This window comes from Hoplias malabaricus, chromosome X2 (assembly GCF_029633855.1).
Source record: "Hoplias malabaricus isolate fHopMal1 chromosome X2, fHopMal1.hap1, whole genome shotgun sequence".
Taxonomy (NCBI): Eukaryota; Metazoa; Chordata; class Actinopteri; order Characiformes; family Erythrinidae; genus Hoplias; species Hoplias malabaricus.
The window spans coordinates 41,195,863-41,213,684 of NC_089819.1; the positions used below are offsets into that span (position 1 = coordinate 41,195,863).

The 17,822-nt window shown below is 40.1% G+C and overlaps 1 protein-coding gene across 1 annotated transcript in view; it reads right to left on the reverse strand.

Moving 5' to 3' along the window:
- The window catches only part of LOC136676248 (low-density lipoprotein receptor-related protein 1B-like), a gene marked incomplete at its 5' end in the record, with an annotated part of 218,771 nt that extends 201,356 nt beyond the window's left edge, over positions 1-17,415 (reverse strand). Inside the window, 2 exons of the mRNA XM_066653107.1 lie at positions 2,133-2,264; positions 17,256-17,415. Coding sequence (XP_066509204.1) covers positions 2,133-2,264; positions 17,256-17,415 — 292 coding nt within the window. The remainder of the gene's footprint in view (positions 1-2,132; positions 2,265-17,255) is intronic.
- Between the last annotated feature and the right edge of the window lie 407 nt (positions 17,416-17,822).

The window sequence follows — 17,822 nt, forward strand, 5'->3', positions numbered from 1 at the left end:
ATTATACTTATGAGTTCTAATCCGTACAGTATGTGGTTAAATTCAGTGAACTGATTGTGCAATAACGTGTGTACAGGGTTCGTACTTTGTGAATATGAGGAAAGTCTTACTCTAAGTCCTGGTTCAACATCCTAACGGCCTGTGGGAAGAAACCTCTCGTCCTTTCTGTTCCAGTCTTTATCGTGCTGTATCGTCTTCCAGACTGCAGCAGCAAGAACAGACCATTGTTTGGATGGCTGAGGTCCTTCATTATCTTCCTGGCTTTGGTCAAGCACATTTTACCTTTTACTTTTACCTTTTAGATTGTCTGCAGGTTAGGAAGCTCAACATGGGTGGTCATCTGCATCGTGCTATTATCAAACCAGGACGTTATGTTCCCAGTCAGGATGCTCTCGATTGTACACCTGTAAAAGTTCTTTAGTATGCTGGGGGGCAGTGTGAAGTCACTCAGGCATCTAAGATGGTACAGACGCTGACAGGCTTTCTTTATCATGAAGTTTCTGTGGCATGTCCAGGTTAAATCCTTAGTGATGTTTACACCAAGGTAGTGGAAGCTATCCACTTGCCCCACTGGGACGTCGTTAATCCTGTGGGGTGATGGGTCCTCTGCTGCTGAAGGCCACGACCAGCTCCTTTGTTTTGCTGACGTTCAGGAGGAGATTGCTTTCCTGGCACCAGATCTCTAGGTGCTTAATCTCCTCCAGGTAGGCCTTCTCATCCTTGTCGAAGATCAGACCCACCACAACTGCGTCATCAGCAAACTTTATAATGGACCAGGAGTCGGAAGTGGCTCTAGTCCTAGGTGTATAGGAGGTACAGCAGGGGACACAAGACACACCCTTTTGGAGCCCCAGTGTTAAGGGTGAGTGAGGATGAGACATGTCTACCCACACGTACTGTTTGTGTTCTGTTTGCCAAAAAGCTTCCAATCCACTTGGACATTGATGTGCTTAGTCCAAGATCCCCCAATTTCATGGTGAGAATGGAGGGAATTTTGGCATTAAAAACTGAGCTGTAATCAACCAATAGCATTTTTTCAGACCCAAGGTCATCCAGCTTGTTTTCTAGGGCCTCCATGTTGCTTAGGAATATGCTGGGCAGGGCAGGAATATGCTAGGCATGCTTCCCTCTGGGGTGTCTTCACCTTGTTCTACAGGGGTTTGACAATGAAACTGAAACACCTGGTTTTAGACCACAAAATATATTAGTATGGTGTAGGGCCTCCTTTTGCGGCCAATACAGCGTCAATTCGTCTTGGGAATGACATATACAAGTCCTGCAGAGTGGTCAGAGGGATTTTAAGCCATTCTTCTTGCAGGATAGTGGCCAGGTCACTACGTGATGCTGGTGGAGGAAAACGTTTCCTGACTCGCTCCTCTAAAACACCCCAAAGTGGCTCAATAATATTTAGATCTGGTGACTGTGCAGGCCATGGGAGATGTTCAACTTCACTTTCATGTTCATCAAACCAATCTTTCACCAGTCTTGCTGTGTGTATTGGTGCATTGTCGTCCTGATACACGGCACTGCCATTAGGATACAATGTTTGAACCACTGGATGCACATGGTCTTACTGGTGCAATGTGCAATTAATGAAGATTGGCCACCAGGCTGCTCCAATTAAGCCATAAAACCTCCCACACTAAAATGTTTCAGTTTCATTGTCTAACCCCTGTACCTCCACTGTTTCTTTGTTGTTCCCATGCAGGATCTCACTTGGCCAGCTTAGATCCGGAATTGAAACCGGCAAAGGTTGAGTAGACTGTATTCTAATAGCAACAAGAATACTTCTATCGTATCCAATGCAAGTGGTGTTGACCATGGGAAGGAGCAGTGCAGAAAAAAAAATCGCAAAAAGCAAAAGTTTGGTCGGAGCTGTCGTGACAGCAGCCTGACCCACCGGCGCCAACTTGCCACACACTAAATGATTGTGATAAGTAAATATACTTTAAGATCTATCTATCTATCTATCTATCTATCTATCTCTAAATTACATTTAAAAATCAGCTACTGATGTGTGTGATACCATGAGGGTAGGGTCAGGGCGGAGAAGGACAGATGAAAGTCCAAGTGTGTTTGGCTGTCTTGTGTGTGTGTTTGGGTTGGCGGGGGGGTGGGGGGTAGAGTCTTACCTCGGCAGTGTACACCCTCGTCATATCCATCCCCACAGTCGTCCACACCGTCACACACCTTTGAGAACCCCACACACCTCTGTGTGCCCACACACTTCACATGATACAGAGGACACACCACCTGCTGAGAACCTGATAGCGAGGGAGAGAAAGAGAGAGAGAGAGAGACAGAAACATAAAATAAAAGAGGATGCTCTTAGGCTGCCCTTCGCTAAGAGTCTGCAGAGGAGTATAAAGCCCCACAGAACTGGTACATAACTCCTATACTTTCAGAATGACTTGAAGTGGTATCCATGAGTGGTTGCAGCTGATGTCACAGTGTAGAGTAGCCACCATATTGGGGACCTACTCAGTTCTCAAACACACAACTTAAATAAAAACTGATATTTCATTTTTTTTTTCTGTCAACACTTTTAGGCCTCATTTAGTTGGTAAAACCAAAGAAATGTAAGTAGGAATTAATCTTTTAATGTTCATGTTTATGAACAGAGTTCTGATCGTCTGTGTCAGTTAGTCGAGGAGCTCAGGCTGGGTCCAAGGAAAAGAATGGCAAAATGAATATGTGGCTTGTGTCTGTATTCTCTTACATGCTAACACAAACTTGCTTGTGTATGATCTGTGCATGAATAACTCACTCAGGTTCAGACAGTAGAGCAGAGAAATGCATTAGAACCTGACGTGCTAATAGTTTTCCATTAGATCCTATGATGAAAATGCTAATAGGGCTAACAGATTTTAACAGCCTTTTTCTCCTCATTATGCTACACTTTGGGATCCTCTGTGTCCCTAACACAAAGAGGTGGTGGGCATCTGTGCTTCTGAGTGTTGTAAGACTCTCTCCAGCACAGGAACAAGACCTGTGTGTGTGAGAAATGTATCCATCTTTCCCATAAATTTACATTAGTGCTGTGTTCTGAAACAAGACAATCGGATTAGCTCATTTTTATGAGATCATAAATTAATTTAGGTGCAACCCTGGCTGCACTTTTAATACACAGTGTAACTTTAACACATAATCTGTTTGTTGTACTGCAGCTTTTGTGCCGCTTCTGATCTCTAACCAGGCATCACACACCTACACTCCTCCCTGATTTCCTTCCCTGTCCAAATATTTTGCTTCTCTCTCTTTCTTACCTTAATCATTTTCTTTCTCTTTTCTTTTTCTTACACCCCCCCCCCCCCTCTCTCAGGAGGTTTTCTCTCGGTGTGTGTCCCCTCTGGAGCTCCGTCCCACTTTCCTCCACTCCAAACACAATCCCACATAAGGGAGAGAGTTGTTTAAAAATATCTCCTCCCTCTCTCTCTCACTGGACCTGTAACTGCACTTTTTTCGGAAGGTTCCTGGGAATTAGAAAAGCTGCGGAAGCACACAGATGGTGGCTTTACGGTAATTTTCCATTTTGTGTAATGTTTTATGTTTTGTTTTTAATGCATTTTGCTTCTGTAAGCAATGAAAACAGAGGCAGAACTCTAAAGAAAAACCCTCCTTACCCAAGGTATGGATGGTATACAAACACGTACAATTGATTCATTGGTTGACTGACTAAACGTAGTTTAATAGACTAGATTAGGTACAAAAAGGAGAAGGAAGAAGTGTGTATAATTCTTAATTATTACTTTAAAAGTACAATAAGTAAATTTTACCACCAAAATGTAGCAAACTATCTCTAAAAGTGATCATTTTTAAAACAAAGATTAAATCACATCAACACTGTATTCCCTGAATGAAACAGTTTATGCTCCTTAGAGTGGGTCTCCCACATGGGCCATTTTTAAGAAGTTGAATGCACATTTTGAAGTTGAAAGCCAGGCCTATAGGTGCCAGGATCATGGCTGTTTCATAACGTGAATAAAAAATAATAGGAGAAAATGACTGTGAAAATGATTGCTTCTTTGATTAATCAAGCTGCATTTATTGAGAACACTAAAATTAAAACAAAGAAATTATGAACAAAGCATTTAATAAGAGGATGGTATCAGGGACTATTCATACAAACTGACCAATCAGAGATGAGGAGAACACAAAAAAAACTGTTGCCTAGCAATTGGCCAATTATTCTCAGGTTCACACCGAGAGTTCTGTAAAAATAACCTGAAGAGAAAAAGTGCTCAGATGGTTTTGAAAGTCATGCTGACAATTAAAGACACTAATTAAAGTGAAAAGGCCAGTTTTTTTGGTTTTTCAATTTTATATATATATTTATATATATAAGGCAGTGTAATTATTACAGCAGCTGGACACTGTTTGACAGTGAAAAGTGACCATTTTGCATGTTAATAATAACTTCATAAACCATCTAACACCCTGCTTTGCTACAAAACACATCCTGAAACATTATGAGCTCCGTTAACTCGCTTAATTAAACTCGGATTGGTTCGCAAACTTAATTGTTAAGCTGAGCAGCAATAACACAAAACAAATGCAGAATATTAACATCAATTCAACTAGCACTCACTCCCTGGCCATTCAAGCAGATTTATGTTGGTCTGTACAGTGATTTTTGTTTTTACAGGAAATGATTCTAATAATTCCTCCGGGTGCTCCAGTTTCCCCCCACAGTCCAAAAACATACGTTGGTAGGTAGATTGGCGACTCAAAAGTGTTCCGTAGGTGTGAGTGAATGTGTGGTGTGTGTGAGTCTGTGAAGGACTGGCGCCCCCTCCAGGGTGTATTCCTGCCTTGAGCCCAATGATTCCAGGTAGGCTCTGGACCCACCCTGACCCTGAACTGGATAAGCGGTTACAGATAATGGATGGATGGATGGATGGATGGATGGATGGACGGATGATTCTAATAGATTGGCTAGAACAACAAAAAAATATAATTAATATAATAATAAAGTGCAACTTGTGTGTATTGAATTAGTAGATGGTCTTTACAATTAAGTGAACAATTAGTGGAAATAGAGTGGGTGTATTTCTAATAAAGTGGCCCGTGAGTGGAAGTAGCAAAGTTGTGTGTTTCAAATAATGTGGCCCATATGTGGTTGGTGGAAAAATATGTAGACAATTCACTGTAGAATGTGGGAGGATGTGACGCCCTGCAAAGGTCTGGTACCCCGTCCAGGGTGTGTTCCTGCCTTTCAGGGTAGACGCTTGACCCACCGCAACCCTGAATTGGACAAGAATAAAACCACAGAAGAGCTACTGGAAAAAAGAAAACGGAAAACAGATCTCTAGAAAATTATAACCCTGTTTGTTGGCAGGGGATGCACAAACGCACGCACTTTTATTATTACAGTGGCTGGAATTCATTGTATTCCCGAAAAAAATAACTGTGAAAACTCACTATAAGACGTGTCATCTAATAAAATCACCTAAACTCACCTTAAACAATCTGATCTTACTTCTTATTAAAGAACAAACATATAATATTCATATAATTATGCACAATAGCAAAATGAAATATATTACATTTACTTTATAAGATATAAGATGATTTCTTTTAACAGTTTATCATTACTCTCCAATGTAAACCATAAATATGCTTTGAGAATGAAATATCACTGTAATTTGAATTTAGAAAGAGATTGAACACAGTCTCCGCGAATGATTTTTGTTCATGGATGCGTCAAGCAGTGAAAATTGATGATTAAAAATTAGAGGAGTACTCTAGAAACTCTCCAGCAGTGCCCAATCAGGGGCAAATTAAAAGCAGTAGCTCCCACACTTGATTTAAATTAGCTTCTTCGCAATTAACTGGCTGCATTTAAGTGGCTGCACCGCGTCGCAGAATAATTACAGACTCAATATTTCTGTGATTGCAACAATACGGAGCAGAGTGATTCACTACAGCCCCAATACGAATATCTAATCACAAAGATGGGGTTTCTAATAAAGTGTCCATGGAAGTGGATGTAGAAGCCTCTGAGCATTTTGCCTTAATGTGGCTCAGATGTAATCAGGCCTGTATGGACATGTCAAATCCGATTTTGTAAAATCAGATTTGAGTCACTTTCATATGTGGTCCTATTCAGATTCATATCCGATTTGTGAATATGTGAAATGAATGTGATTGGCCAAATCGGATTCCATGTGTCTTTTTGTCTGTGCACATCTGCATAGTGCAATCTATTAAACCTGCACTGGCAACATATCAAAAAGACCAGTAGAGGCCATACAGTCCCTATACAGTGCACTTCACAGATTATAAATATAAAGCTACTACTACTACTACACAGGGCACTATTTAAACTGTAAAATGTGAAACTTATGGCCAATTATATAAAATAAGCTTTTTTTATAATATTTTAGAATTTGACCAACAATGCAGTACATGAGTGCAGAAACTGTAATTTTATGACCTAGAGTGTGCACTACAAAGAGTGTAGGGAGAGATTTGGTACTTGGCCAAGCTCTTGGTGCAGCAGCAAAAACTGGCAAGCTTTTTTCTCCTTCTGATTCTAATAATGTACAGTCAATAAGCTGTTTGCTGTCTTCTGAGCAAAATGTGATGCACAGAAGCTACTATCACGTCGATTTTACTCGTTTGAATACAAGGATTTGTCTAACAAATATGATATTTTTATTGTTGGTGAAGGTGCTAATGTTCCTAAATGTATCAGAGTGTGCATACAAGCCTTTTCAGAGACAGATTCCATTAAATGAACAGTCAAAACAGTAAAATCCAATATTAGCATAAAATCGGAGTTGATGAGTAAGGCTTGTAATGTGAACACAGCCAATGTCACTGCCGCACAGCTCCAGGATATTGAGGTCATGGGTTCAAACTCTGCCTTGTGTCACGGTCTGTTGTCACGGGGTGCAGATGTGCTGACCCCCAATACTACCACACTAGTGCTCATATCTACTTTCCAATGTGATGAATTGTCTGGGGTCCACCCACTGCAACACCACGACCAAGGACAATGAAGCTACAAGGTGGCCGAAGGCAGGAACATCAGGAGCATTGAAATGAAAAGAGTCACAAGACGCTCCTCCACACCCCTACCCACACATGACTCAAGGTGGATCCCCACCAAACCAAGCCACACCTTCCCCTACACCCTGGTTGGGATGTAGTTTACGTTCTCCTTATGAAGCTGTCGAAGGCTACCTTCAATTCTCCAACTACAGGGTCTCAGGTCACCCTTTTATTTCAGAAACGAAAGGGAAATGACATATTTTAATTTATTAGGTGAGGGAGCCTATGTTTTAGGCTATGTCCGGAACATGGCCACTATCTTGAAAGCCACCATATTTGATAAAGGGTAAGTTTTTCTAAAGCGAAGGTGTGCTTGTAGCATATCAAAGAAGACCAAGATTGTCTCAGAAATCAATTGCTGCAATCAGATTTTCTATATTTCTTGTGGTTCAAAAGTTATAACCACAGAAATTTTAGAGGTAACTGAAGATGGAATTGACAAAAGAATAGAGGATTGAGGTCACGCCAGTACCTCAGACTCTGGCGGTTGACCTCACCACTGACATAAAAATTGTCCTTGTCATTGATGGTCTAACGCCCAGGTGCAGAACTCGGCCGTCTATCAGGGTCATCCTCTAATAGTTTCTGCTGCAGCTGGTTCTTGAAGAGGTGCCACATATTGCAATGAAGAATCTGTACCAGGGGCGGATCTATACAACATTTTGCTGCAAGATGTCGTGGACTTTTCACAAAGGCAGCCAAAACCACTATTGTGGCTTGCTCTCCACAGTCCTGCTTTCTCTGAACCTGGCTATGAGCAATGCAACAGTGCTGTGTGAAATTGGTGGTTTTCCTGGACGTTGGTTGTTGAAGTCTGCGGCTATGATATGGCAGCTGCGTTCCCCAGACATCAAAATCACCTCAATCCTCTTCTTTCATCAATTCCATCTTCATCATTCCAGTGTTCTTAGATATGCTACATGACCACCTTCCTATTGGGAAAAACTTGCTCTGGATCCAATAAGGCAGCTTTCAACATGTTCCGAACATATTCTAGAATAGATGTCCCCTCACTCATTACTTTTCATGTTTTCATATGTCATTTTCCCTTTCGTCTCTGAAATTATATTATACTTTTGACTCTCCCTTTATATATTTGTGCCACAATGGGGAGAACGGATGCAGGGCAAGGATCTCATACCTAGTATAACTACACAGAGTCCTAATGTGTGTATACGCAGAAAAATTTATTTTCTTTCTCTATGCCTAACTGCCTTGGTTTCCCCCATTTTTTTTTCTGCACTCTCCTGACAAATCTTATACACAGCCTCCTACAAGAACAAGAGCTGACCCATGAACTGGCCCATCCACTCAGGGTCTATGCAGAAGATTTTAGGAGTAGCACAGCCACACAACCATCATTGCCCAACCAGTGTAAAGTGGCCCTTTCTGTGAACAAAATCAGGCATACCTACAGATGTTTGAGACATCGTCAAACAACATGCTTGGGATAATAATCACTGGACCCAAAATCTGGCTCCCTTTCTGATGGGTGAGACTCAGTTGGCCTACTTTTCTTGGGCCCTGGAGGAGCAGGAGGAACATAAACTCCTCAAGGCAGAGGTCTTGGCTCAACCCAGGCTGTCCCCAGCTGCAGCAACAGGAAAAAAAAACCATGCCTGAACCTATCGCTGCTCCCAAACCCCTAAACCCCGAATGGCCCAGCTGCTAAAAGTCACTCAACAGTGGTTACAGTTGGACCAGCCAGAGCAAACAGTGGCTGCTCAGGAATCCAGACTTCCAGCTGCCTTTCATCATACACACAGACATCCCTGAGATGGGGCTCGCAGCGCAGTTGCAGGAGTTTCAAAGTGAGGAACATCTGGTTCATCTCAATATACAAACATGGCCCTCTGCAACAGAGAGCTGAAGCAAAAAGCTGTTGGTTCTTCAACTTCCAGGATAACGATACGAGCTTTAAGACTCTAACTCGCTACACAGCAATGCAGATGGCCTCTCCCACTTCTCAGCCCCTGAGCAGCCTCGATTATGTCCCCTGGGCTGACTTGTGGGCAGAGGAATTGTGTCAGGGTGCTCACACTCCGTGACCCAGCACTAGCATCCAAACTACATGCTCCAGTTTCCTCCCACAATTAAATAACACATATTGGTAGGTGAACTGGAAAGTGCAAAGTGCCTATAGTGTGTGAATGTGTGATACACTGTGATGGACTGGTTCCCTGTCCATGGTGTGTTCCTGCCTTGCTGCCCATTGATTCTGGATACGCTTCAGATCCACTGTAACTGGATGAAGCATAAAGGGAGAGTGTCTCTAATAAAGATGATTACTGTAATGGTCTCCTAAATCGACTTCCAAAAAAGACCATTAAACAGCTTCAGCTGATTCAAAATGCAGCTGCCAAAGTTCTCACTAGGAGCAGAAGAAGAGAACACATCACCTCCATGCTTAAATCCTCACACTGGGTACCAGTCTGTTACAGAATAGACGTTAAGGTGTTGTTACTGGTCTATAATGTCTTAATGATGTAGGACCAGCGTATTTATCAGATCTGCTACAGAGATATAAGCCGAGCAGAGATCTCAGATCTTTAGGAACTAGTTAGTTAGTCCTGCCTAACTCCAAGGTAAACATGGAGAAACAGCATTTAGCTACTACGCCACTTTTAAATGGTGCCAGCCGACTGAGAACATTAGAAGAGCTCCAAATTTAGACACTTTTACATCAAGACTTAATACATTCCTGTTTGTATTGTATTTTGTATTATATTGTATTTTTTTCATTGCCGTATATTGTTTTAAATTACTAACGTTTTAGTTTACTCTTGCTTTTAATTTAACTGCATTTTTACAGTTTCTATTGACGCTGTAAATCACTCTGCCTTGCCTTGCCTCAAATGGCTAAAACCAATGGTAACCCTATTCCACCAAAATGGATCCAGATATGTTCCTGCTCACACAACTAATTTGGAAACATTTGGCACATTTCTGCCAACACAAATAAGTTCCAGAATCAGGAACCTTTCTCCCCAACTTTAACTAAACTTTCAAAACTTTCATTCCCCACCTCAGACGAAGGGGATGTTCCGCGCCCCACCTCTCCCGTTTCTGCACCAAAAAACGGTCATAAAATACACATGCATATTTACAATTTTCTAATTTATTTAAGTAACATCAACTTCTGTCTCTAAATCAGTAGCTTGACATTATAACACTAGATACAACATTAACATTGGCCACTAATTAAACTGCTTCAGTTTCTCATTTTTCAATCTGTGCAAAAATGAGCAAAGGCAGGTGCAAGGGCGTAGGAGTGAGTTTGATATTGGACACACACACACACACACACACACACACATATATATATATATATATATATTCATACTATTCAGTGCAGCAGTATGCAGTCTGTGACATAGCCAGAGACTAACTTTAACTTGCTGCATGTTTACAGTGCTTTCTCACATCCTGAACACAGCTAATATTGACGTTCACTAACTCTCATATCCTCCCCTGTTTCACTAACTGTTATATACAAGCCACTTTAATAACTGTAATTACCCATCATTGTTATCTGCTGTGCTCTCGTTACTGACCTCAAGCCCAGAGCTGGTAAAAACTAACTTTATAAACCAGACTCTGACGGTGAAGCAGAGGCCAGTGAAGCAGCTGATTGGAGCCGCTCTATAATTGAACAGGTGCCTTAACGAGGACTGAAAGAAGACCAACTGAGTCTGTCTCGCTGCCAAAACGCCTTAATCTCGGTGGTGCATTTTCAAAATAAATGTTTGCGAATATAGGCATATTTTGGTTCCAGTATTTCTCATCTCCTATTTAATGCTCTTTTATTATATTTAAGGGCTATTAATGAATCCATTGTGAGTATATGCTTTTTACTGAGTAAGCTTTATTGGCAAAAAAGAAAGGTATTAATAAAGATTTTTTGCACCCCACCTGCAATACCTACATACCCTAATAGTGGGGCACACCCCACACTTTGAGAAACTCTGAACTAAAGTATATTTGGTTCTTCAGTCCGAGTGTGTCAAATTAAAGAAATTCAAGAAACAGCACAGAGCCTCAAATAAAGCATTATCATGCAGTGGAGCTGGATGTAATTCATTTGCAGCCTGTCAGATTGTCCTCGATGGTGTGCTGGGAAAAAGACCATAGAACCAGACATGAAATTGGAATATGAAAATGGGAGACTGAAGAAGAAAATCACAATGAAAACAGGAAAATGCTCTTCAGTGTTTTTTTTTTTTTTTTTTCCCCTGGGGCTGTGTTCAGAGTGTTCTTTTAAAGGTTACTTTTCTCCACTGTTCTCAATGTTCACAAGCTCAGCAGGATGTCTCTGGAACCATACTCTGAAGTATTTTGACTTTAACAGACAGAACTCAGGATAATTTATGCATGTGTATCATTTATCACTATGATGTGAATCTGCTATAAAAGAGGATAAACCATGACTCTCTCCTGATTTTATCCATGTATCTGTGGCTCTGTCGCTGGTGCTTAATTGAGCTACAGCAACACTGGAACAGAGCAACCCCTCCACGCCCTCCATTGACGATCAATACTTGGCTCCCATCAAAACTGGTGGAAACACAGGGCTGGTTCTCTGGATAGCACCAAGGTTCTAGTTCAATAACCAGAGTTCCTTTGTTCAAAAAGGGCTACGGGGGGATTACAGAAGAGCAGTAAGTACTTCTATAATAAATCCAGACAAAGAAAATCTGGCTATAATAAAATAAATGTTTAAATTGTCAGAGAAGGCCTGAAGCTCACCAGGCTGTCAGATAAAGAGTGCATCCATAAAAGTCTCTACAGAAAATGACCTTTCTTTTTTGACCAGCGGTGGCTTTCAGCAAGCACTTAAACCTTCATCTCATCAAAAGCTCAGCCAAGTTCTTAACGTGAAGAAGTGGAAAATGCTTAGACTGAAAAAATATCCACTGGTTGGGTGGAGAAACATCTTCAGGATTAGAGTCTGGATGATTGAACTTACTAATACCAGGCAATTTAAGAAAATGTAAGAAAACCCCTGACAAGTCCAATGTTGGACATTGCTTCTAACCTAAAATACACTTTTTTACTACAGACATCTTTTACAATGAGTAAGCTGCACACCATGGGGTAATAGTGTGTGTGTGTGTGTGTGTGTGTGTGTTCACTGCCACAGAGGTGTTAAATGCAGCCTCAGAATTATACAGTAATGCTGTGCAATGACTATAAAGGCATGTTTCATCCATTGCTGACACAATTTTTCATATAATCTGACAGGTGCACATGAGCCTGAGGTCACATACAGCTCCATAGAGTAGCACTTTGAGGTTCTACAATTAAAAATGGGTCTATTTGTTGCTCTGCACACTTTATTAGTCCATTTTCTGGACCACCACAAAACTGGTATAAATTGGGTGAAAGATCATTATAGTGTCATAGTGACACTGACATGGAGGTGGGGTGATAGTGTGTGTCAACAGTAACATGATATATAGCTTAATATTTTGAATAATGATCATTTAATAAAAGCAGTAACAATTAAAGTAATTGTGTATTTAATCTACATTTTTTAGAAGGGTTTCTTTTTAAACTGTGAAAAATGGTACAAAATGTTATATTGTCATATTAATCAATATAGATCAACATAAAATATATTATTATGATAACATTTTTTGTCCATATCGCCAGGGGTGGACTGGGACAAAAAAAAATCGGCCCGACCGGTCCAATCACATTCGATAACGCACACTTTTTCTGTCTCTTGTATGTGTTTACCAACTGTGCAACTCTTTAAAACCATGTTGGTCAGTGATTTCTTTACAAATACACCTAGAATTGTTGGATTCAGTGTAAAGAGGCACACAGCTGCAGTGGCTTAACATATGACTTAACAGACAAGATAACTGAAAAGTAACTTAGATTTGGCCTAGCCTACTACTCATCCCACAAACAATAATAGTATGATAATTAAATTAGAATGCCGCCTGCTGAATTACTGTTATTGTTGGTGAAAGGTGGTTTTAAAAAGTGTACTAACCTAGGCTTATTTTTTTTCATCCAGTCATTGTACACAATGCCTCATAAATAACCGCTAGTGGTAAAGACCTTATTACATGTTCCTGTTCACAGTGAGTGTCACTGCCAGAACCACCATCGCCGCCACCACCGCCACTGTCATCAGCCACGGGATCTGATGAAGGCCCTGCTGTGGCATGTCTGTAATCATGGCACATTTGGCAGCGTTTGCTTGAAGAGCATGTTTCTTTTCTTCTCAGTTTTTCTGCACCTCCTTTGCATTTTCTCTCCATCTCAGAAGATCATAACAGATAACGTTATGTTCATCCAACATTGCACTGCACACTGGCACACAGAGCCAAAGGGAGGAACTGTTTCATGATTGGGCCAGCCCTGTGTCAGTAAAGAAAACAACTAATGGGCCGCAAACCAGTATGTTTCAAGGGCCAGTCGTTAGGAAACAAACTCTTGTGCTGACATTTTTTTTGGCGAATGCATTACGCAGGAAGGACCAATGTGAAAGAGGTTGATGTTTAACAAAATGACTGGGCCAGCCCAGTGACAATCGGACCCTATATGCCAGATGACTAGTCTGTCTCTGTATATTGACCAGGTCTAAATGCTGAGAAATATTCACTGCCAAAATAATACTGACTCTATGATGGTTCTATAAATAACAAGGTGACATGGCATTAAAAATGCTTGCAGAGCAACACATGCATTGCTTAGAGTCCAATAGTGTTTTATAGTGACGTAACATGTATTTTTAAATAGTTTTCTTTCATAAATATATAATTTACATATTAGCTTCTTGTATTTATATAATGTATTGACTAATCAGCCTAAAGGTTAAGACATCAATAAGAACCCTGTGGGTTAAACAGTTAAAAATCTGTAATTATTCTGTAAATGTATTCTCTTGAGCTCACTATATTTTTAGAGTTACCACAATTTAAAAATTAATAGCTGTGATTAATGGTGAGAGTTAGAGATTACACAGGGAAAGTAAAGCCAAAGTCTTAATTACATTAAGGCCTTGAATTCAGATATAAAACTGAGGCAAAATAATTTTAGATATTCTAAAAATGCCCCTAAACTCTTAAAGTGACTCGTTACTACCTTTTTCATGGGAAATAAGCTTCTGCTAATAATTATCCTAATCACAGCAGCATAACAAAGCACTTAAGTGACTTTATCTTTCCTCCAGGGAGACTGCTGAAGATTTGTTGAATTCAGCGAGCTTTTATTATTATTTTTTTTTCATTTCCAACAAAGAAATGTTCTCTGCGGGTCTTTAGTTTTGTTACTGAGAAATGAACGAGACCACATTTCACTTGGAACATTTAGAAATTGGATTGCAGACACTATTTTTGCTATCACTGGATTGAGACTGGATTGAGAAGTCATCTGTCTTCCAACCACAGGACTTGGGTTCGATTCCCAGCTTTGGCAGAAAAACACCATCAAAGAGTCTTTTGGCTTCTGCTAAATGCCATCTCACTCCAACAACATTGAATCCAATCATTAGTGTAACTCCTCCATGTAAAAAGTTCACACTGGAATGGCATGTCATTCTTTAGGCTGATGAGTATTGCTAACTATATACATAATTTACAATGATACATGTTAACCACTAGTTACAATAACTGTGTTATGCTACTAATTGCTAACGTTAATAACTGAAACCTATCCTTAACTTTAGCGAATAAAAAGCAGCTTTGTTTTCTTGTACTTTTTCTAATAAAAGCTGTTGCTTTTTTGTTTTTGTATATATTCATTTTCTCATGGAGAGAATATAAATGTCCTCAAGACGATGAAATTTTCACATTAACATCACATGTGCATACACACACAGAGACACAAACACACACACACACACACACACACACACACACACACACAGGGAAAACAGATGGCTGAAGTCACCAGAGCTCAACCTTCTCAACACAAATGAGTTACATTACGCTGCATTAGCCAACGCAGTCTAAGTTAAACACGCCCCACGGCACCATGGGAAGGATTCAGCAGCAAAATACCAATTACTATCTACACCAAATAATGCCTCGCATATGGAGATTCTCTTTTCTTTTCCATATATATACATACACTCTAGCCTCAGGACCCAACACCCAGTCTAGCCCAGAAAAAGCAGGCAATTTCTCTCATTTCTCATTACATCAAATTTAGCTTTTCTGCTAATGGACTTTCAGAGCGTCTGAAAGAAGAACCTCATTAAGGCCCTCTTTTTAAACCAATCTGTGATTCTGCTTTCCATCAAATGCAAATGTTTCTCTCCACAAAGTCCACTTTCTACTTTTCCACCATAAAAGAAATCAGCTGCATTGATTCATTTGATTTATTTTGGTGTCACTTTGATGAACGTACAATAGTGAGACAAATCAAATGACCCCTTTTCTTTAAACAGTTAAATAAGTCACTAAATCAAAAACCATTTATAACTGCCATCTGGAACAATCGAGTAGGTATTACCAAGAGGAAATTACAAAAAGATTTGCTCTATGTGATGTCCTAATGAACAGCACTACCGGGAGTAAAAGACCCAAAACCTAGGACTAAAATGATTTAAAGCCTGCCAAGAGTAAATGCTCTAAACATAGAAACTACCAAAAGTAAGTCTAAACAATTGCACCTCCCAACAGTAAAAGTCCTAATGAGTATGAAATACTAAAAGCAAAAGCCCTAAAACCAGGTACCAGTGAATCCCCAAGAGTATACATCCTAAAGACTAAAAGCTCTAAAGACTGACAAGGCTGGCTCTACCAAGAGTCAAAAAATTTCAGTTCAATCACTACCAACATAAGAACTTCAAAAAAATATTACCACAAAAAAGCACAAAAAACTGATATAATCTATATTTATAATAACCCTAAAATATGCATAAAGTGAATTTTTAAAAATACATTTATGCCATATTCACAAAGCCACTGCACATAACAATCTGACATATTATCAGAGTGATACTGTCTTTTGTATATCGTCATATTTGTATTGAAAATGCCTTTGTGCAAAATGTTGTGATTCTGAACTCTGAATTTTCTATAACGGTTCAGCCTTGTGTTCTCTGAGAACTGTGGTGGGATAATGATGCCGTTCCTCTGTCAGGAATTAAAGTAAAGTGAACGAAGGGCTTTCTCAGGAGGATACACTCCATCATTCCTGTGCCGACACAGCCACCATGGCTCTTATTAACGCTCCGTGTGTGATCTGTTGTCGTTTCCCTTCAGGTTTTAGCTGGTTTTCTGTCAGATCCACTGTGTGTACATCACTGGCAGCTTGCTTGCTGCTCTCTGACCCATGTTTACCTGCTAAATATGGAACCGTTGTCCTGTCTCCTCTAAAAGAAACGAAAGCAAAGCATCAAAACATCGTGAAGCGGTGCCAAGACAGTGTTGTCACTGTGGTGGATGGCAGCCAAAGACTTTTTAACACCACAGACATCGCATCTGAGCTTTTTTAACCACTATTCTCATGGCAAAGAGCTTAGTGGATACACCAGATGTCTAAGTAAAAAATATGTGCTGATATTAACACTGTACTTCATCACACAGTGGGGAAAACTTGATGACCAGTCCTATTCCACGGGCATTCCTTGGAGCACTGGGTTTATTATATGCTGAGAACATGGGAACTATAATTAAAACCTCTTATAATACTTTTCAGAATTTCCTCATTTATTTATGGTTTTAAACAATAAAAATGTATTTCAATGTGTTTCGATATGACCAGAAAAAGCCATTTTGAAACCTGTCTTCATCCTACAGAACTACACAAGCTGCTGTTTTGGTTATTGTGCCTTTTAAGGAGCAATGAATCATTTATACCACCAAAAAGTAACATTTTTTTTTTTATATGAAACTGCTTTGAAGTATGTTCCACAGACTGGGTCCCAAATACAGTGCCTCCCATGCTTGAAATAAGCTTAGTGCAGAAACTCTGGTTCTTCCAAGACATTAGTTGTCTGTATTACGACTGCTCCATATGCTGCAGCAGAATCACAATATATTTAACTATATATTGATACATTTATTTAACAATTTCTCTGTATTCAGACACATGTTGGATGATTAATTCTAGATACAAATGCCACTCCAACTCACCCCTAAGTTACTACATAGATCCCCCACGGCCATAACACTGTATATGTATATGGATGTTTATCAAGGGCTTATGTATGATAATGAGTGATTATAGAGACTCACAGCGACCCAGGGTTTCATCTGATGAATCAGGACAATCTGCTTCTCCATCACACAACCAACTCTCAGACACACACACTCCTCCATCGGCACAGAGAAACTCTCCATCATCACACACTGCAGAGAGAGAGAGAGAGAGAGAGAGAGAGAGAGAGAGAGAGAGAGAGAGAGAGAGAGAGAGAGAGAGTGAGAAGGGTATTAATCAGATGTCTATGCTGCATGAACAATCTCTAATCTTCTGGGAAGACTACACTAGATGTCGGAACATTTTATAGCATTCAGCAACATAAGCATTACCAAGGACAGGTATAGATGTTGAATGATTATTTCTAGAACCTAGGTTTATCACGCTGAATGCCAGTCGGCTGCTAGTGAGGTAAAAAGCCCCCAGCTTTAGTGAATGGAGTAGTGGAACTGCAGTTGATAATGTTGGACAGGCAGGGTCTCTGTACATTCTGGCCATTCGATTATTGTTTTAAAAACAGAGAACGTGATTCGTTATCTGATATTCAATTCAGAATATAAAAATGGGGCGGCACGGTGGCACAGCAGGTAGTGTCGCAGTCACAC